At 35.1% G+C, this 23,485-nt stretch overlaps 1 protein-coding gene across 1 annotated transcript in view; it reads right to left on the minus strand.

Annotated features, from left to right (window-relative positions):
- MDGA2 (MAM domain containing glycosylphosphatidylinositol anchor 2) overlaps positions 1-23,485 on the minus strand; it is an 859,176-nt gene that overhangs the window by 221,177 nt on the left and 614,514 nt on the right. Inside the window, exon 7 of the mRNA XM_047864378.1 lies at positions 5,973-6,302. Coding sequence (XP_047720334.1) covers positions 5,973-6,302 — 330 coding nt within the window. The remainder of the gene's footprint in view (positions 1-5,972; positions 6,303-23,485) is intronic.

Below are 23,485 nucleotides of genomic sequence, written 5' to 3' on the forward strand. Positions count from 1 at the left end.
CTAAGATAGTTGCAACAGAAACCTCATAGCCTACAAAGCTGAAAATATTTACTATTTGGACCTTTCTAGAAAAAGATTGCTGACCTCTGTTCTTCACCATTAATTTGTAGGTCATGGACTGAACTTCATAATTTTGGAGTCAAGGAAGAAAATGAATTTTTCTGGGTCTAGTAACTGAGTAAGTGATTACATAACTTTTCACTGCATGGAAGTTTCCTCTTATCAAAGCATTGTCAGATCTCACATGCATTGGTCTTATTTATGATTTCCTCTTACATGAAAGGGTCTATCTTTCACTACAGTCATTCTATAGAACTTCAGTTTTAATCAGCAGAATTTCATGCGTTTCTATTATTCTTTAACTGAAAAAGGGCAAAGAAGCAAATTAATGAACAGGGCTTAATCATTTTTCTGTTGCCTTCCAGCTCATTAGCTATTCTTATTAGTTGTGTATTATATCCCCGTGTTATCAAGAGCATTTAATTTCACAGGTGTGAATGCTTGTACAAACATTTGTTAACCATCATATTTATAGTAGCCAGTCAGGTAGTCAGCAGCGAAGCTAAAATTTCAAAATTATTTTCTCAGTTGGTCAGCTCTGTGTGCCTATGCTTATGGTTTAATCCTCTAAATCTTGCTCAATTTTCTGCTATACAAAATGTTCATGGATTCTAACAAGGGAGGAGAAAATCATCAACTCTGTTTTGAGTCTTCTGCTCTATTTGCCCACCAGATGTCTCACCACGGGAATTCCACAGATCGCCAGTCTCACTGTTTATATTTTCTAGCATGATGTAGATGCTTCTGAGTTTCCTATAAACCTACACGTTTGTCAGGTCATGCAAAGAAGTACATGCAAACTAATAGTACCTAAGGACTTTACCTCAGAACGACCCTGGAGGAAGCAATGGAGTAATTCTCAGCAAGCCTTCTGAAAATTAAATAGTTACGGTAACAATTATATTTTAAAATGAATAACAATCAGGTGAAAAGATTTTAAGAGTTGGTTTAACTATTGCTGGGATTTTAGGCTAAAATTCACATGCTTTTTTCAGCAAGTATGGGGAAGATCTTCATTTTACAAAATTGAACTGTAACAATGAAAATTTCAGTATATTTACTTTTAACTGATAAATTTATAATTACTACAATGTGTTTTTTAAAGCTATCTACTAGATAAAATATAGCTTCCATAATGATAGCAATAAAATTGAAATAAACCAATACAACTTATCTTAATATCAATTACTATCAATCCTATAGTAAAAGCAGAACATGAAGAATCATGTAATATTTCCAGGACTTTCTTCATCCTGTATATTTTGCCAGCTGTACCCTCCTCCCTCCACTATCCCTATCACAATGCCATTTCTATCAAGATTTAACTCAAATGTCATTTTCCTCTGAAACTTTCCTGGGCTAATATTAAAGAAAGCATTCACAGTTCCTACAGAAATATGATCAAATTTAAGTACAGCTTCCTTCCCACTATAAACTCTGCCTAATTTCTAAGTCACCTGATAACTAAGTAATATGAAAACTTAGATTGTAAGGTCCCTAAGGAAAAGGCCCATTTGTCCATCACCATATGACATGGAGCCAGATGCAGAACAATAACAGTAGAAGAATCTGCAAGAAACATGGAATTATTATTATTATCATTATTATTATTATTACTATTATTATTAGAATGAGAGAGAAAACATGAGTGGGGGAAAGGGGCAAAAGGAGAGAGAGAATCTTTATCAGGTTCCATGCTCAGCACAGAGCCCATCACAGGGCCCAATCACATGATCATGGGATCATGACTTGAGCCGAAATCAAGAATTGGACATTCAACCAACTGAGCCACCCAGGTGCCCCAGAAACATGAATTTTAAATAGACAAAACAAATGCAATAAAACAATCTGAATGCTTGCAGAGTCAGAATGAAAGTAGCTACTAATAATGAATTAATGTGAAAATAAGACAATCTATCATCATATATCACAGTTTTTATTATTCAATCAAATGCATGAGGCAAACTCCAAAATAAATACATGTAGCCTTTCTCTTCATTTTTTTTAAATCAAATCATTATCTTTTTAAAATATTAATAATTCTGTAAACTAGGATTTACCTTCTTGAGATATTTTATATTTCAGTTTTAAAAGTCCTCAAAAGCATATCTAGAGATGTGGCTTTCATTAAAAAAAAAAATGCTTTTCTAACTATATTAGGCAGAATTGCCTTATGGTACCTCATCCAAAGCTTAGTAAAGTTAATATATGTCTCTTAAACACAGTAAGTGATAACTCAGGCCTAAGTGTAAGATTTTTATGAAAAACAAAAGATTTAGAGGTTTTTTTTAAGTTTAAGATGTCACCCTAAATACCTTACATTTAACATATAGAAAACATCTAGCACATAAGAAAATCACGACCACTTGGTCAATCCTAAATTCCCTGAAATAGTAATAATATAACTAGCAAAATCCAGAACCTAAGAGGTCCCCACATATTTACTTAAATATTAACAGCAATTTCCTCCTCTTTGACTTCACTCGCCCGATTGTGGAAATTTCCTTTGAATCCTCCCGTGTGGTTCATAGAATTAATGTAGTCCAAGATTTTCCTCCATGTTACAGCTTGTTCATTCTCACTGTTCAAATTCTACCCCCAGGAATACCTCTATATTTCATCCTAAAGCATTGCTTTAAGTGGAGTCTTCTACTATGTGAGGATAAAAATAGTATTTTCAGTACCCATTGAATCACATAATCTCAGATCTGCAGATCTTTATAATGTAATCCGGTATTCCATTCTATTGTAATCAAAATAGAGCATGAAAACAAGTTTTGGCATAAAGACAGAATATGCGATTGCCTCCAGTAAGTGACTCATGCTTTAGATTAAACTTCATCTTCTTCAGGCCTTTCTATCAAAGTTCAATCCCCTGTGCATGTCAGTACCATGCCAGCCACACTCACAAGGATCCTGTGCTTAAATTAATGCTTCGATGTTGTTACCGTGAAATTCTCAGCAAGTTCTGAACACGGGATCTGCTTTATATTTCCGCAGGACACCATAAATTATGGAGCCATTCCTGCCCTTAATAGTGATAACACCTCAAATCACAGTATACATTGGCGTACTGAATAATGTTTCTTAAAGACAGTAGGAAATTATAAGGGAAGGGAGAGAGACACAAAATGCCTAACTCAGAGTAATAAGAGAAAAGAAAACCTAAAAAGGAAAGCTATGGGCACAAATTAGCTCATTTCTTTATCTAGTAATTATTTTTGGGTGGGGGGGCCTGGATGGCTCAGTTGGTTGAGAGTCTGACTCTGGATTTCAGCTCAGGTCAGGAACCCAGGGTCATGGGATCAAGCCCTGCATCAGGTTTCAGACTGAGTATGGAGCCTGCTTACGATTAAGATTCTTTTTCTCTCTCCTTTTGCTCCTTTCCCCTGCTCAATATAAATAAATAAATAAGTAAACAAATAAGTAAACAAGTAAATAAATAAATAATAAATAAAATTACTTTTTGAGTACCTACGAAGTACTATGTATTGCTCCAGATGCTGATATTATAATAACAAGCAGTACAGACAAAGGCCTGGACTACATGGAGCTTCCACTCTAAGGAGGAGACAGACAATAACCAGGTCTGTCTGTGATGGGTGGGAGACAGCAAAGGGGAGTGTTTTAAAAGAGGACTTAATATATCTCCTTTTATCTCTAGCATTGTCACATTTGGTAACCAGACCAGATGATAACAGTTTAAGAAATTTTACTTATTATAACTAAACTTTTATTACTAAGAGGCATTTCTAGAATATTTTCTGCTTTTCTGACATTTCTTTTCACTTAGGATTTTTAGAAATTTCATCAATCAATGCTAGTTACCTCTTCTCCTTTTCTCTTACAGCCCATAGTTTGAAATGGGTAATATAAGTAGTATATTTGAAAATGAGTGTCAGGAGCCACCAGGGTGGTTCAGTCAGTTAAGCATCTGACTCTTGATTTTGGCTCAGGTCACGATTGGACAATTCATGGGTTCAAGCCCTGCATCAGGCTCTGCACTGACAGTGTGTAGCCTGCGTGGTACTGTCTCTCCTTCCCTCTCTCTCTCTCTCTCTCTCTGCTTGGGATTCTCTCCCTCTCATTCTCTCTCTGCCCTTCCCTTGCTTACTCACTCAGGCACACTCTCTCTCTCTCTCCCAAAAATAAATAAACATAAAAAAAAAAGAGACAAAGAAAATGAATGTCAGAACTAATTTTGTAGATATTATATAATACTCGTTTCTTCTGTTCATTCTACGTTCCCTCTTTTGTCTAAGTTTAATGTTGAATGAACTATGCTACCATCAGACAAGTCTGTTTCGATAGCAGTATTGATTGTTTGGATCTGGGTTTATGTCACTGGTTCCGGAAAAACAACAACAACAACAACAACAACAACAACAAGCAAACAAAACCACACAAACAAGCAAACAAAAAAAAGCAGTGTTTACAATTTAGTGTAGACCAATTCTGGAAAATCGTCCCTCAAAAATAAGGACAGATAATTCTGGGTCTTACAAAATTGTTCTCACTCTTACAGGAAATAACATTGTGGGATGTCACCTAGCACACTGATGTAGGCAATCAACGGATGTCTGTTGACGGAATGAAAACATAAACAATGATGACTAAGCATATCAACAGCTTTCTATGAGATATTCTAAAATGGTGCTAGCACCGACCTGGAAATAAAGTTCAGATAATAGTTACTATCAAAATAGCTATTATTATCATTTTGCCTAGAAAGTGACTTCTGCCAAAGACAAGTAACTTTCATCCCTCTAACCTCCTTTCACATTAACCGTGGCTGATAAAAATGAAATATCTCTTAGAAATAATGTGGAATGGTGAAAAGTAAGCACATGTGGTCAGCCTGAAGATGGACCTATGTCCCTTAAGGAGTAAAATCAATCCACTGTCCACCGGAATTTAAATCATGAGAAGACACAAAAGCACAAGTCAATCTGTTACCACACGAGAGTCAAAATGCCTCCTGACTGGAAAGGAAAAGCCGTTTAAATGTTCTCAAAACAGAGTATGTCTGCTGGCGACATCTGTGCTCTATGTTTTCAACACGTATTATTCACCCTAGAATTATACAAAAATCCTAAATTGAAATTCAGTCTGGTAACAAGCTGGCAAAACAAAGCTACGTTGGTGTCGTCCCCATGCATACTGATTGCAGTTCACAGAATCACAAGGCTTTTTAAAAACATCCTAAGAGGTAAGCTAGCATGTCCTCCCATACCAAAGTCCTATAATTTACCTCATCTACAGATGTATGTTTAGTCGAGAGAAAATTGATAACACTTTCATTTTTAACTTTAAAAGAAGGAATTTCACTCCAGTATATTTTTATATTTAATCGTTCCCACTGTGAAGAGATTCTATCGTAACGTTCTTCAAAAATCACATCGGATTACAAGTTTAACACTTTTATCATTGGTTTGAATTGGTGGAAAATGCATTTCTTATAAATCTTGTATTTGAATACTTTCAAATGATCTCTTAGTATTTGCTTCTTAGGACTAAATATTTTGTTTGTTTAACATTTCCAAAATTTGTCTTAACTCTTTAGGAATTCGTTAACTTTATTAATTAATATAATTTTAGGCTCTACGGAGGCTCCTAGTTAACTTAAGAAAAAAAAAAAACACCTGTTACTATTTAATCTGGAAGCCTATGCCTATCATAGCCAATGCTATTACTGTTACTCACACTACTTCTGTAAAACCTCCTACAAACCTAAATCAAAACAGAAGTAACAATGTCTTTTAACGTGATATTTATTAGACATTCAGAATGTTAGGACTGTGGTTTTAGGAAACGGAAATAAGAATGTTCTTAGCTTGACTGAAGACTATTTTGTCTGCTACACATAAAGAAATCAATGCAAACATCTTCTGCATCACAAATATGCTTCTTACCTGTGCTGCTGGATATATTAACATCAATACTGATATCAGATATTCCTCCTCCCTTCAGAGATGCTACACATGTGTATGTCCCAAAATCCGTGAATTTTAAATCAATGATGTCCAAGTTTGTCGTTCCCGGGGAGACATCCGGATCAGTCTGCGTAATAACCATCCGCTCAGAACTTCTCAATGGACGACCATTTTTAAACCAACTAAATGTTAACTCCTCAGAAGGAACAGCTTCTACTTGGCAAGATATTTTCACCTCACGCCCAATCTGGATGTTGTCATCTTTGTGATAAGGATCTGGTGTGATCCAAAATCGTCCTTTTTTTAATGCTAAAACATAAAAATTCCATAAGTAGTTAGTGTTACTTCCATAATATTAAGGATTCATTCACTCTAGGTAATCATCTCTGGGCTGAAATAAAGTAAAACAAAATAAAATAAAGTGTATATATGTTTCTTTGTTGTGTGCATGTCAAAAACCTCATTTAGGAAACCTGGAAACAGGCTGAAGATCTAAGTCACTTAGAGAGTCTAAACACTGATTTTTGTAAATTAGATAATATTTTCCAGTGATATAAAAGATGCTTTGTCTATATATGATACTTAAAAATTGTTGCCAATGAATTTTGAACACACGATGTGACTTGTTTTGTATAAAATCATTTAGGTATTAGACTTAAAAATAACAATATGGATCATAAGCCCAATTCAATACCTGTGCCACCCTTTAATTATGGTGCAATTTCACAGATGGTGCAATTGCACAAATGTCAGATTAAAGAAAATTCTTCTAAGATTTTATCTACATGCTGACCAAAACTAGTTTGGTAAGAATTGAGTCAGTTCATATTCATAAGGCATTTTCATATATTTAAATAACCTGCACTGAAGAGAATAAAAAAAAAACACATTTGCTATGACTGTTCTATTGCACCATACATAGATGTTTCCAGTTGAATCTGTGTGCTGGCTCATGCAGATGGCCAGAAGAACCTCTTGGCAGATGGTTTGGAAAACATGCTGTGTTTGTATCCTAACAGCAGTGCTTTCTGGGTCTAAGGGCAGTACTGTTCTCTTAACATGTGTCAGCAGTGACAACTACCAGAGACTTTTGGGGGAGCATCTACTGGCCTCCCCAGGGCCCCAGTTCTAAACTTTGAATGATACCATGGGACTCAATATAGAATAGGGTTTGCACATTTATTTATGGCAGTGATTCACAGACATACATTCTTCTCTTTACTAACATCCTACTCATTTCCCTCCCCCTTAATATGACTTAATATCCCTATATTATAAAATGTGGCATATGCACTGAAACATTAATAATCAGAATAAAATATTGTCCATTCACTTTTACCATTAACCATATATAAATGACACTGGCAAAAATGATGTGAATTTAAAAGACCTGCAGATAACAGAGGCCTTCTCATTGCATTGTGGGTGACCTTTCTTGAGTTTAACCTGATTTTTCTTAGTTCATCCCATAAAAGCAAGAAAATACCATGGAAATCTTAGAACTATATAAGAATGCACTAGAAATTTAAAAAAAATTTGCTTTTAATTTTATTTACTAGTCAGCCCCATATATTTTCATCTGCTTTTTTGTTTGCAACTGAGGAGAGATAAATGAATATCAAAAACAATGTTTATATATTTCTTTTTATTCAAGAAAAATTTATAGGGCTCCTTTTCAGGAGTAGGTGCTAGATGAGGCTCTTATTACATGAGATGAACAAAGCAGACATAATCCTTACCCTCATGTACTGGTACAGCATATTTTGTACTCATAGATTATAGTCCAATTTATCCACCTGACACTTAGGATACTCCTGTCTAGAAAAACCACACTCTACATAGATATTAAATGTTATAACTCTGAAGAAATCTGAATCTCAGAGTATCCTTTAAAATATTGTTCAGAAAAGGCACAAATCTTCATTCTTAATGAAAACACCAAAAAACAAATATTTAAATCACATTCTCATACCATTGTTTGTTACATTTTTCCACAAATAAAATGCTAACAATTATTTATTTATTGCTAACAATGTCTTTATCAGTATATGACTGTAGGATGAAATTAAGAGAAATTATGTCATTCTATTACCCAGAGTGTGTGTGTGTGTGTGTGTGTGTGTGTGTGTGTGTGTGTGTACAATTATATTTTAACAGGCACTGAAATACAACTTTGTGGCTAGAAAGGAAAATGTGCTGAAAATGCCTATATTTGGTATATAACTTGTGCACACATATTTCAAATATAATTAAAGTTCTATAGCACAAAGTAAATTGTACCCTACAATAGTTTTTCTTTTTTTAAGAGTCCCCAAAAATTAGTATGTCAAGGAGCATTTACTTTTGTCAGCACCATAATACTTAAATGAGTTTACTTTCATTTGGTAAGAATTTTCCTGATTCTGTTTCTACAGAAAAAATGATAAACCTAAATAAAATTTTTAAACAGACAATTCTTAATTTTAAAAGTTTAAGTATATATATTAATTTATTAATAGCTTCATATGGACGCACATTGAGAATAAATTTCATTCCAAAATTATTAGGGTGGCCATATATAAACACAACAAAAACTTCTGATGTGTTGGTGATTAATATTTATTTACTAGGCAGTTACTGTTAGGTCTGCTCTCTGCTTAGTGACATAGTAAATGGATACCACCACTGAGAGAGCTGCAAGTACATCAGATTTGTTAGATTTAAACAACAAAACAATTCAAAGCCACTGATTTTTTAAAAACCATAAAATATTTATAATATGTGTTCCAAACTGTTTTATTCATGGAAAATAACTTTTAAAATCTGAAGTATTAAAAATATTAAAGATTTTAACTCTAATAATCAATTAATTAAAAAATTAATAGGTTTGCAACTGTATTTTTTGATAAAAAGCAAAATAATCAAGTGGGCTTTTAAAATGAACTCATTGCCACAAATATTTGTTGTTCTCAGTATGAGGCCACTCTGTGACTTGACCAATGTCAATCACATTAGTCTTCTGAATGACAGATTCTAAAAAGGAAAAGAGGGACAAGTCAGTCTGGCAAGTGAGCTAAAGTTAAGGAATATCAGAATAAGTAGCATGGATCATTTGACTGGAGAGCCATCTCATTGAGTTTGTCTTATGTTACCTCATAACAAAATACCTAGTTTTGCACACAGAACAGAAATGTTCTAAGAGAAAAGAAATAATGTGTATGTGCGTGCGTGCATGTGTGGGAATCCACGAACAAAGATCTCTTGGACCAGTGGCCAGTTAAATTTATTTGACTTTCTAACCTTAGCTCCTCAGAAAACTAAAAGCATGCTTCTGTAAACTAGGCACAGGTACATTAAGATCTTGAAACCTAATTCTAGCTTTTCATTTTTATGTAGTCCAATATGGGCAATCTAATTTTTATGGGTCAAGTGCATCATTTATAAAAATAGGAGGTGATAGTAGTAGGCTTCCTCTGAGACCCATTGTGAGAAATAGCTTATTAGCAATAGTGTAGAGCTTTGAAAATATAAAGTGTTTAATATAGTTAATCAACTGGGAAGCAGGTTCCTTCATTTATAATTAAACACTCTTTTTCAGTGAACAATTTACGGTAGTTCATGCAATGTTAATTTAAAGTCATTTCCTGCTAACCAGTTAAGATTTAAATGCTTAAAATCAATCTGCGATTAGTACCAAAGTATAACAAGGATCCAACAGACATAACAAGACTCTATAGAACTAAAGAAATTCTACGGAAAAAGAAAGGAGAAATCCCTTTCCCCAAATGCAATTTCTTAGTCTGACTATTGAAAATCCCCTAACACCAGCCTGAGAGAACATTAGATTTAGCTTAATGTATCATAAATTGTGATGGATGAACCTCAAAAGGTACTTGTTTAGTCTGGCAGTTCATGTAAAGAATTGGCATCAAGCTGAGTCTCTGTTTGGGATAATCAGTTTAGAAACACTGCCATATAACCCATAGCCCCCGTTTTTGTTTTTGTTTTTTTAATATTGTGAGAACTGAATACAAACTTGGCCCACATTCTCTTCTGACAAGTTACTTGTGAGTATATTCTAGATGCACTCACTGAAGTCCCTCTACTCTGAAATTTAAAAAGGTGCCCTGCGAATAAAGTGAAACCGTGTGTTATAGCAAGGCCACTGCAAAGATCTAGGTGGGCTTGCTGCTTGCCTTTCCCTAGAGTTAAAGTATATTTTTGCCTATGAATGACTACAGCTATGAAGAAGATTTCCATTATATAAAATTAGATTACTTCTTGAGTTTATTTTTGAACGAGAAACCACTGGCTTTGGAGAAGTCTATGCCTGTGGCTTCCAGGAATATAGGCTCAATGTGGATAAAGACAAAGAGGAGGCTATGAGGTTGTATTTTGCCTGTAACTATAAACTTAAAATTATAAAATGTACTGATTGTTTGTCAACTGTTCCACAAGTATACAGCATATAGTAGTTCCAAAAGAAAATATAATTTGTAGATACAGCAAAAATGACACTAAACGAAGTGATACTCAAAATGTTTTAAATTTTGGAGGGACTGGGTGGCTCAATCGGTTGGGTGTCCAACTTTGGCTCAGGTCATGATCTGGCAGTTCACAAGTTCAAGCCCCGTGTCGGGTTCTGTGCTGAAAGCTCAGGGCCTGGAGCCTGCTTTGGATTCTGTGTCTACCTCTCTCTCTGCCCCTCCCCTCCTCTTTCTCTCTCTTGCTCACTCTCTCTCTCTCTTTCTCAGAAATAAACATTTAAAATTTTTTTTTAAATTTAAAAAAAGTCAAATTTTAATGAGGAAGCACCTCTTTGCAGATATGAAATATCAGGTGTCAGTCTTTTAACCTCTGCTGAGAACATAGCTATTTCACAGGGATGATGAGACACAGAGTGACCACCACCCACTATTCTAAGTAGTTAAATTACTTTAAAAATCACAAGGTGTACCAATTCTTATACTATCAGTAGGGTTCTGGACTGCAGGAAAACTGGCAAAATGTTGCTGGGAGAAATGGATCTAGAAATCATTAATAGTGTAGTCAGATAAACAAAATTGATTTTCCATTTCTTTATTTTATATTAAAGACAATAAAAATATTTAAATGGAAAAAGAAGTATTTGCCAGTTTCACATGATGTCAATTGAATAAACAGTTGGAAATAAATTACATCAGCAGAGCAACTTAAGAAATAGTAAATTATAGTGTATATAATCTGTCCTATTATAATTAGATGTCAGTCCTCTTCAATGAGAGTGTGAAAACCTCGGGAGTGGGGCCATGCCTCCTCCCTCATCCTTCTTTATGGTCTCTAAATTTTGAAGCTGGTTCCTTGGTAGAATTGCTATTTAAGAGGTTTTGTCAAATTTAATTAAGTGTGACATTTCAAAGCATTAACTTTACAAATGCCAATCATTTCCATTCAGTCTGATATCTATGTTAACTCTTTTTGTTTGGTAGTCTTGTGTTCTGAGGTAAATCATGGCAGAGGGAATAAGATAGAGAAAGGAGAAGAGATTTGATGTCCTCTAAGGTCCAGGGGTTTTGTTATAGGAGCAGAATAATGCTTGGTGAATAAACAGTATTAATATAGGAATATATGTGAAGAAGAGGATTCTGTACAGAAAAACTCAGGAGACCTCATTCCATCATGGCCAATGACTAGCTAGTTATGTATCCTAGTCATATAATGTGTCAGGGACATGCGCCATTAAATTAACATCTGTTACTCATCCTTTCTTTGTAAGGAGCCTGAATTTCATGCAAAAGGGTTTGTTTACATGCTTTAGAGCTCAGTTGATAATCATTTCTAAGGAAAGATGAAAGAATTAAGAAAACTGACATCTAAGCACATTTATATTAATTGAAACAGTATTTGCCAAAACCTGTTTTAGAAAAAAGTCATTAGGGATCATGTTAAAAGGAAGCAGAACAAATAGTGTTGGGAGATTGACTATATGAATAAGTTTGCTTTCCTGCAGAACTTCCCAGAACTTTGAACATGTTAACACACACTTTGTAATACTCCTAGAGGGGCTTATGGTATTTTTAAAAAACCTTTATTTGTGGAACATCTTTCAGGATCAGTATCTTACAGAATAAAGAGAATCTATCAATTGATGAAAATCACTGAAAAGACTCTAAAATTAGATTTCATTCTTGATGTTTCAGGAATTTCCATTATGCAATCACAAAAGTAATGAGAAGATACAACTCTTTAGTAAAAATAAAATTTAAGATTAAAAAACTAAAGGAGGGGCGCCTGGGTGGCGCAGTTGGTTAAGCGTCCGACTTCAGCCAGGTCACGATCTCGCGGACCGTGAGTTCGAGCCCCGCGTCGGGCTCTGGGCTGATGGCTCAGAGCCTGGAGCCTGTTTCCGATTCTGTGTCTCCCTCTCTCTCTGCCCCTCCCCCGTTCATGCTCTGTCTCTCTCTGTCCCAAAAATAAATAAATTTTGAAAAAAAAATTAAAAAAAAAACTAAAGGAAAGGGAAATATTTTTAAACTCAGATGTACCTACTGGCACATCAAAGTCATAAAACATATTTCAGAGCCATGACATAAACTTATCTGCACCAACAAAGGTGTGTCTCTTTCCTTTCCCAATTAACCAGCATTTTTAAAAATTTAATTTATCAGTTTGTTCCTATCTTGGGAATGCACACTTTGGAATATGCAAATAGCATTGAAAAGGGATTAAGTGTATTAGCTTCTGTACAATGTGCAATTATTGATATAAACTCGTAAGACTCAATCTAGCTCAGATGCTTGCAGAAATAATAATATCTACTTATTTATACATTATGTTGTTACGAAAAAAGCACGTAAAGTGTTATTATAAGAAGCAGTAAGAGGTGCCTGGAAGCTCAGTCAGTTAAGCGTCCGACTTCAACTCCAGTCATGATCTTGCAGTTTGTGGGTTCAAGCCCCGCGTCTGGCTCTGTGCTCACAGCTCAGAGCCTGGATGGAGACTGCTTTGGATTCTGTGTCTCCCTCTCTCTCTGCCCCTCCCCGACTTGTGCTCTGTCTCTCTCTCCTTCAAAAATGAATAAACATTTAGAGAAAAAAAAAACAACGAAGCAGTAAAGCTTCTAAAAGATGGATACAAGTAGGGAGGTACTTTTTTTGTATATATTATTAGGTATTTGTACATTTACTTCCCTTTATCCAACAATTCCAATTGCCAATCTGTAGTGTGAATAATGCAAGAATGAAAAAAAAAATCATTACATCCATTTCCTGAAAGTACTTTAAAATAGCACCCCTGATAATCTGAATGCAGAATTAGATGCTGGAAGGAAGTTGGGGTTCTATTCAATTATGAAGTATCAAGGCTTTATTTATTTTATGAATTTTCTCAAAGCTAATTACTGTAGTTAATCATTCAAGTTGTTTAAGCAAAGTCTGGTTGAATTTTAATTGTCTTTTAAATGTCCTTGCTCAATAAAATAATTGCAGGTAAGTATTTTGAGTAGTAATTAAAGTAAGAAAGGATCTTTTAGATGGGCACAAATTTTCCTTTTTCGTTTAAGCCCTTCTTTGAGAAATGGGAAAAGAAATGGACTAAAATGATATTATCATTATCATTATTATTTTGCCATTGATATCATTTCAGCTCTATCTCAAGGAGAAAATGTATATTGTCCATAAATTATCAAAGTGCCTTTATAATGTCATAAATAAAGACAAATATTTTCATACCACAGCTACTACATAAATGGTATTTGACACAGCACGACATGTTTGCACCACTTATCTGAATAGCAGAATGTTAGTCAGCACAACTTCCTGCCCTCTGATGTCACAAATTAGCAGGTAGTCTGAATTCACCTTTCCTATCAAATTTAAGAATACCCTTTCACTACGAGAAATAAGAACGTGCCCACAGTAAATTATATTTTTGGTTAGTTTGTAAGGACCCAGGACTAGAAACAGCTATAACATCAACTGCAGCTTTGAAGGGCCTGTGCTAAATATAGTTCTTTTGAAGTCCTTTTGAAAACAGTACATCCTTAATATTTATGGAATCAATCACGTAGCAGTGAAAACTGGAGGAAAATAATGAAACTAAATGAAACTAAAAATCTTTCTTTACTTTTCTTGTTTTCTTTGTTTTCTGTCTCAAAGTTATGGCCTTTTTCCTTTCCAAACTCATTCTGCCCATCTGGCAGCCTCTCGCACTGAACCCTGATGCCTCGCATTCTTTTGGGTATCCACTTGCTTTTGAAATTTCAACATTTTCTTTTCCATAAGCTATTTACTCTTAGCATAGAAAATTATCTCGGTCACATCAAAACTTAAAACACTTTTTGTTTCTTAATTCTAAAAATCCTTGAAACTATTCATGGCATATTTCTTAAAAAAAAACACACAACACAGTGAAACCCCAGTTACCCCCACTATTCCATCATGTACTACTGATCTACCTGGGCAGTTCACACACTGGTTTTCACTGGTGCTATTATGGCATCGAAGACTCAAAGGTTAGCAATAGCCTCTTAACAAATTAACTCAATGATTTTTTTCTCCAGGTCTTCTCCATTTTTATATGCACTTATATTTGTACTCCCTATCTTTTTACATTATTGATTTCTTCCTTCTTGAAAATCTCTTTTCTACTGGTGTCTATGACTAGTAAAATATGAGATCATATTTATGAAATAAATAAATCAGTTGGCTTTGCTCATCTGCATCACCACTGTCATGCTATGTTCTCTAGTTCCTTAGTTCATATGTATTTTATCATCCATATATAGTTGTAAAGTCAGTCTTTGTTGGGAAGGAAAGAATTTTTATAAATTATCTTGCCATAATTTTAGACCATGGATATTTTCCTTAATCCATTTTGCTGCCCATGTTTGGGAACATGAGATCATTGTTTGTTTGTTTTTGTTTCTTGTGAAACAAAAGATTGTGACTGGATCTATGCACATTTCAATTTAAAACAACCGCTAAACCATTGATATATATTCTTTCATTTTAATGTTAAAGAGCAAGAAAAATAACCTAGATATATTAAATGACCAAATGAAAAAAATCTGTATTCCTTAGGAATTTCTATAAATGGCCTTAACTACCTTATCTTGCCCTGTAAGAATCTGAAGAGTCAATACCATTCATGAGACCACCTAATTCTGATAATAGACCATAGGACAAGTGCCTGGATTTGTGGGTTAACTTACAGATGACAGGGCTGCTAAAATGAGGTGTGAAAAGACAGGCTCCAATACTAAATAACTTTCATATATGTGTTATAAAGAGAAATGTGTAACATTTACTTTAAAAAAGTACATCTTACTTGCTTTAGAAGTTTTTAAAGCATATTTTAGAAATACATATTATACATATTATAGTTCATTCTCTTTTTTTAATGAGAAAATTGTGGCATATAAGCAAGTAAGGTCAAACGATGGTGGCATAGAAATGTTTTTACATCCCATACAGTTGGTAGTTGGGTTATAAATTGGCTCTGATCTTTACAGGACCAAAGGCAAAGAGGGAAATACTAATTTCATATTTCACAGTTTCTGTGAGTTAAAAATACTCCCACTGCTTACATTAACAAACAAACAAACAAAACTATTCCTGATTCAAGATCTGAATGGAATTTATCTTCTGAACTTGTATAAATGAGACCCACAATAAGCAGCATTTGGAACCACATCCCATGATGATCATAACAGTATAATTCAATGACTAGTTGTCAATCTGTCCCTCAAGGTGAGTTAATTATACCAATTTTACATAGGAACCTAAGGAGCACGGTCTAGATGCACAGGTGTTCAAGTTCAAGTCAAAGACAAATCCAAAGATTTGTCTTGGTAACTATTCAGCAAGAATGAATACAAGTTTACATTCTATGACAATGACCCAGGGGGGTTGTCACTGCTGGTCATGGTTGGGGGGTGATGCTATATGTTCAGGGTTATATGAAAATATATACTTTAAGTGTTAACTGACATGGAAGTAAGATTCACATAGTCTTAGAAAGGATAAAAGCTGACTTAGGAGGCAGTCTCTGTGAACAGGTAGATAATGGGATACCTGTGGATAGGGACAAGATAGGGAGGTCTACATGTGCCAGCATCCAGTGAAAATACTTTAAGAAGTGACACATGCTGAGTGCTTTAGGAAAAAAAAATGGTTCCACAATATCCTCATTTTAAATCAACTGTTGCATTACTTAGAGAGTTGTTGGATATATGCCAGTGCAATGTTAGAACATATTTATCAGACACAATGACTTTTGTATTGAAAAAGTTGATCTGTACTCATTCTCAAAGGAAATTATGAGATGATAAGGCCAGTAGTCTGTTAAAGTTATTACTACTATTGCAAATTAAAACTATTACATCTATAGTTTAGAACAGTAGTTTTCCAAGTGTGGATCCTAGATAAGCAACAAGAGCACAACCTGAGATCCTGTTAGAAATCCAAGTCTTGGGTACTACCTCACACTCAATTGGCAATTCCTGGGGTAAAGCCCCACCTCACACTAAATCTATAATTATTCAGGTAGGACACAGCTATCTGCATTGCAACAAGTCCAACTGTGTGATTCTGATGTATGTTCAAGTTTGAGAACTGCTGTCTTAGGAAACAGTTAGTTATCCTTCCACCCTCCAGAAATGCAGAGCCAGAAGAGAATGAGGCCGGTCATCAGCTTATCCAGAAGGACTGAGTTATTAGAGAACATGCTTAAAAGTGACCACGGCATATCATTCTTTACTTTACCCGACCCTCAAGGGAGTGTTTATCCTGATTATATTACTTCAAACATTATTAAGGAACAGCTCCTAAATGTATCAATAATAAAATTATTTAAATTGACCTCATACAACTTAACATGTAACTTCCTTTCAACATAGCTCAGGCTTGAAGAAAGTTTCACAAAACCAGTGGTTTCTGTATGTCTTCACAAGCTAATAAAGATATTAAGAGTGATCAATATTAAGTACCTTAAGGTCATCATTCTTTACCTAAGAAATTCTAACTCTCAAAGTATTATGAGTCTAACTAACCTCCATTTAGGCAAAATCTAAAAAAAAAAAATCAATCTGTTCAGAATTTGGGATTGAGAAATGCATAGCACATCAGCTTTCATCTGAATGCCAGTGACTTCTTGGAGAGTCAATATAGAGAATAAGTAAATTTGAAGAGTAAATATTCTGGGGTCAGATTATCTGGGTTCTAGTCTGAATTCATCATTTATTAAATGTGACCTTGTGTAATTAACTCAGTCTCCCAATTCTGGAAAGTAGAGATCATAAAATTGAACCATGAAGCTCTGAAAATGTTGATGCCCACACAGAGTAAGCAAATAGTAGATGCCAACTGCTTTCTATTCAGTGTTTCCTGACTCACAATGTATCTATTGTTATGCTTCCCACCAAAGCTACAAAGATGGAAAAGCCTAATAGTGGAGAAAAGCATAGAAATAAATTTTATTTACAGTGCAATAAAGACAAAGACACAGAGTACTAGCTATTACACAAGGGAATACTTTAAAACACATAAACAAAAACAATTAGTTACTGTGGAGAAGGCAGGGAAGGTCTGAGAATTAGGGGAAAAGAGAAGGGTTGTAGATGCTGACAAATCATTCCACAGAGTGGATTCCACCATAAGTATGTGGAACAGAGATTTTTATGGTACCAGTGTTTGTTTCTAATTCATCTTTCACTAATTCTAGCAAATAGCCTCACCATTCTATGAAATGTATTTTTCTGTGATTTCAACCATTCATTTCCATTCCCCTCCAGTCTCTCGGGTTGCAAGTTTGGTTCTCCTTTCCAAGTTAAAATCTTAAACTGTCCTCCTGATATCAGTTCCAGCCCTGCATGGAGTATCACACATCTTCCATTTTCTCGTGTTTTTCTCTTACATTCTCTCTCAAACACAACAAGGTCCTTCCCATGTATCTATAAACAAGATCATAATCTCCTCATTAATTACAATAAAGCAACAACAACTAAATAATACAGAAAGCCCTCTCTAAACTTTATAGCCTGGAGCTACTTCTTATTTACGTTCTTTCCCTTTCTCCTTGTCAAAACATTAACACAGAAACCACTCACCCTTAACCTCTTTCAAATTAGTTCTGATTCTCACCAGGACCAGAGTTGTAACAATTGCCAGTGAAGACAAATTCCAGGAGCTGCTGTTCCCCCTTCTCTCCCTGCAGCATTCGCTATGTCCTGACCTTTTGTTTCCAGCTCCCAGATAACTCTATCCCCATTTCCTCCATCCTGAATCTGGGCTCCACTTTTCTCTTCTCTGTCTAGCCTATTACTTCACAATTTGCTTTTTACATCCATCGTTTCAGGCTCAGCACAGATGCCATCTTAGGCAAAAGCTTCTGACTCTACCTCTCTGAGTTACAGTTGTTTACTTCCAGTCACCAGCTAGGTTTCTATGTGATGAAGCACTTCAGAGCCTGTGCGCCTTAAAACTACTTGTACTACTGCTTTAAGGAGTATCTAGATTTCCCTCCCCAGCACGCCCCTCTCCTGCCATTAATGACACCTTCTTCTATAGAAACTATCTTTTCCCCTTTGCTCCTTGCAGGCTCCCAGAATTTGCCATTGCCATTATATATACCTGGTATGGGCATCTTCTCTAAGCCGTGTGTCCAAGTCCTCCCCAGTCACCAAAAACCCAGATCCAATGTTATTGCTTTCATAATACTTTCCCCGATTCACGCAATTAAGACCGAATTGCCACTATTCTCTGTCAGAAAAACCTTCTCCCACATAGCTGTTTTCAAAATACTTTGTATTTTCTGGACTTACAAGCTTCCGGAAAAGAGAGGTACTTTATAATGCTGACTTCCTGAGCATTTTGTCTTCCACATGTCTTACATTGTGGTTGGTGATATGGAAGAGTAAATAGGATAAACAAAAATATAAAACGTTACATCTACTGGAGACATATCTGGAGCTATTTCCAAGTAGTTATCATATTGATTGTTGTCACCTAATATTAACCTAAACAAATGCACTTGTGTATCAATTATTTTTTTCTTATTTTAGGAAGTTGTTTGAGAAATGAATTTAAAAAGACACTAATTTGGGGCGCCTGGGCGGCTCAGTTGAGCAACCGACTTCGGCTCAGGTCATGATCTCATGGTTTGTGAGTTCGAGCCCCGCATCAGCTCTGTTCTGACAGCTCAGAGCCTGGAGCCTGCTTTGGATTCTGTGTCTCCCCCTCTCTCTCTGCCTCTCCTCCACTCATGCTCTGTCTCTCTGTCTCAGAAATAAACATTACAAAAAACATTAAAAATAAATAAAAAATAAAAAGACACTAATTTATTGTTATTTATATCCACAAGCAGTCCCAGTGATAATAATGGACTTTGGGCTTTACAACTCTGGATTATTTTCATAGTAAACTATACTGAATTATTACAACCCTTTGAAAATCATCAAAAACAGAAAAATATTTATCAAATATCAATATAAAATACAAAAAATAGCTACCAAATAAAACTAGGTGAGGAAATTAACTTATACTCAATAAAGTATTTGTTCAGGAAATAAATTAATCTTCCTCACACAGTGGGTATCATTTAGTGACAGTGCCTGATAAATATGTCTTTTGTGAACTACTCCTCAACATATTGCAGAATCTTGTTGCACAGAATACTTTTCTTAACCGAATTATAACAAATGATCTGTCATTCTGAAAAACACTTAATAGGGGAAAGAAATAAAACTTTTAATTCTCTGTGTTGGTAATCCTCCAGATATTTTAGAAAAAAATATCAACAAAAATCTAAAAATGTGTGACCATCTAACATATAACACGTGCAACATTTTTCATTAATATCTATAATTCCCTGCAATTGGAAATTAAAATGATACTTTTTTTTCTTCTTAAATATTCCACATATACATGGCTCTGTATGACTCTGAAATCTCAGGGCAGATGAAGATGTATAAATGTGGCCGGTGGAAGTAGAGTGCCATGATTTATCAAAGTAGGACAAATTTTGGGGTGCCTGTGTGGCTCAGTGGATCAAGCAACCGACTCTTGATTTTGACTCAGGTTATGATCTCACAGTCGTGAGACTGAGGCCTATGTTCGACTCCTCATGAGCTAGGATTCTCTCTCTCCCTCCCACTCTGTCTGTGTCTCTCCAGCTTGTGTGTTCTCTCATCCTCTCTCAAAATAGATAAACATGAAAAAAAAGGTAGGACATATTTCAACATACATATGTATATGTGTATATGTATATATGCATATGTGTAAATATACATATGCTAACCAACAAGCACTATTTTAAAAACATCTTTAATTACTCTGCCTTCCCCCATTTTCCTCTTATTTTACTAAATATAATATAATAAGAGAAATACATATTTAAGAGCATACTATATGGACCAGGCACCTTTATTTGGAGGTCCAAATGAAGCTTGGGAATAAATCAATGAGAATTTTATGAAGCTATTTTTCCAAAGACTGTCTCAAAATTAATTCTCCTTAATCCATTCCTTATCACCATTGGGTGATAGTGCAACACTATAGTGTTTTGTTTCATTACATGGTAACAAAATAGAGTATTTGTTGAAATTTAGCTATCTGGAAAACATTTTCCTACCAGAAAATCTTGTGCAATTCTACTCACTTTTTTTAAACAGATAAATATTTTTTGCTTGCAGCAGAGTCAAAGCTCATTCAGTTGGAAACTCAAAGAACACAATTTGGATTTATAAAAAGTTTTTTTTTTCTGTATAACTTAAAATACATCATTTCAAGCCCACAACTTTAAAAGATTAAGCTTTGGGGCACCTGGGTGGCTCAGTCAGTTAAGCTTTTCACTCTTGGTTTCGGGTCAGGTCAAGATCTCAGTGTTGGTGAGTTCGAGCTCCCATGGGGCTCTGCACTGACAGCTCAGAGCTTGCTTGGGATTCTCTCTCCCTCTCTTTCTGCCCTTCCCCCACTCGTGCTCTCTCTTAAATAAATAAACACTCAAAAATAATAACAAATAAAAGCTTAAGTTTTTAAAAATGTTTACTCTAAAATGTATTACATATGTCCCTGCTTTTTAAATTTTTTTAAGTATAGTTGACACACAATGTTACATTAGTTTCAGGTGTACAACATAGTGATTCAACATCTTTATATATCATGTTATGATCACCACAAGTATCATCTGTCATCATACGACGTGACTAAATCTATGTCTCTGCTTTTTCAAGAAAAGGAATTGGGACATAGTTTTGCATTTTCATAAAAATTTGAGAACCTATCATCACCAATTTACTCAACTGCATAGATAGGTACCAGGTGTCTTCTGATTATGACAAAGTGACTTTTTTCTCTAAATAGCTATAGACAAGAGTGTATTCTTAGTTTGTGTCAGGTTCTTTTTGATTTTCCCAGTTTCTTTGTTGATAAGTGTCAGCTCTTACTCTCACTACAGTTCTAGACTTAGTTTAACAACTTCACTCTCTTCCCAATTTTCTACTCTACCTCTTTTATCAAAGATGCACATGGGCTTTATCATACACAGTTGTGTGCTCTCTTTCCATAGTCATATTTTTTCTTATTTTTTGGTTTTCTTTAGTTTTTTCTCACTTTTCACTCATTTTTTCAGGGGGCTCTGTATGACTGCTATATATGTGTGATGTTACTTTGTAGTGTCAAGGTCCTGAGACTACTGCTCATTTATTTATATCCTGCCATGTTCTAAGAAGGATTTAAAAGACTTTCAACATTTATTGCTAATTTACTGTACCTTGAAGTAAAAACAACAGCAACAACAATGACAACAACAACAAAGAAGCAATGATAAAATCAAATTAGGAAAACAAGACAAAGGCAGAAGTGAAGCTGAAGGGAAAGATAAATATAATTAGCTTCTATATATTTATTTGCTATAGAGGCAAGCCATAGATTATATACTAAACACTGTAGCAGCCAAAAACAAGGAGTAAAACTTGACCAGTTGTAGAATTTATAGTGTATGTAGAGTAAAAACAAAACAGCTGCACAAGAGAAGTACGAGCATTTCTTAGAATGTTCACCTTAGGAGGGTACAGGCTAGAGGGATGAACAATAACTTTGAACATTTTCTTGAAAAAAACCCAGGGAACAATTTTAGAAGGCTATTTATAAAAAATTGCTCATTTCAGGCTTAAAACATTAGGCTAAGGGGAATTTAGCAAAGGAGATTTAATATGTGAAGGATGGATGAGGAGACATATGATATATCAATTTAGGGATAGATTTTCATGCATTGAGACCACTAGTTCCTAACCAAAAGTAAACAGAGTCACAATGTCTGAGCACATCCACCTGTGATTCCAAGTAAGTTACATTAAGGTGCAGTTTGGGAACGTCCATTTTTAGGCTACACCAAATGATTCTGATTCATGCCTCAAGATGAGGAATTACTGACCTAAATAAAGAGTTGAAAAACATTTCCTACATGAAATCCTCCATATATTTGATATTCTGGATTAAGATTCTGAAAAGTATTGAGCAGCAATAACTTTGAGATCAAAATCCCTGGCAAATCAACCACAATCTCTACTGACAGTTAACCACAGAGTCCTATGCTTCAACAGTCTGACAAACCAAGGCAGCGTCCCACAAAAACTGTGTGGTTTGAAACTCCCTGCTAAGTAGCTTACCCTAAATAAGCTAAGTGTTATTATTGAGGCTTACCTTCAACAAGCCTAAGTGTTGAGGACACAAACTCCTTATAATGACAACATCTAAAATAAAACATCACATCAAATATTTAAAATATAAATCCAATTTAGATTTTAGTACAGCACAACCCACAACCTATACCTGTTCAGTCCTTCTCAAATTTGAGGGGAAATTATTAAGATAAAACCGTAGATAACTTCACTCACATATTTTTTCCTGAGGGGAATAAAATATTCTCTTAAAAGTAAATTTTTCAAAAAAAATATTAATGGCTATTTATTTTTGAGAAACAGGGAGAGAGAGAGAGAGAGAGAGAGAGAGAGAGAGAGAGAGAGACAGCACGGGCAGGGGAAGTGCACAGAGAGAGACAGAGAGACAGACAGACAGAATCTGAAACAGGCTCCAGGCTCTGAACTGTTAGCACAGAGCCCGACATGGGGCTCAAACTCACAAACTATGAGATCATGATCAGAGACGATTCTTTGATCAGTTGGAGGCTTAACCAACTGAGCCACTCAGGAACCCCTCAAAAGTAATTTTTTTAAATATTTATTTTTTGAGAAAGAGACAGAGAAAGGGAGGGTCAGAGAGAGAAGGAGAAAGAATCCCAAGAAGGCTCCATGCTGTCAGCGCAGAGCCAGAAACAAAGCTTGTTCTCATGAACCACAAGATCATGACCAAAGCCAACTCAAGAGTCAACTGCTTAACAGACTGAGCCATCCAGGCGCCCCTCAAAAGTAAATTTTTGAAAAAAATTAAGTTGATTACCTAGCATGGCAATTATGTGACATTTGCACTCCTACTTCTTCATATACAGATGACCATTATCATATATCAATACTAACC

The sequence above is a fragment of the Prionailurus viverrinus genome, chromosome B3 (assembly GCF_022837055.1).
Source record: "Prionailurus viverrinus isolate Anna chromosome B3, UM_Priviv_1.0, whole genome shotgun sequence".
Taxonomy (NCBI): Eukaryota; Metazoa; Chordata; class Mammalia; order Carnivora; family Felidae; genus Prionailurus; species Prionailurus viverrinus.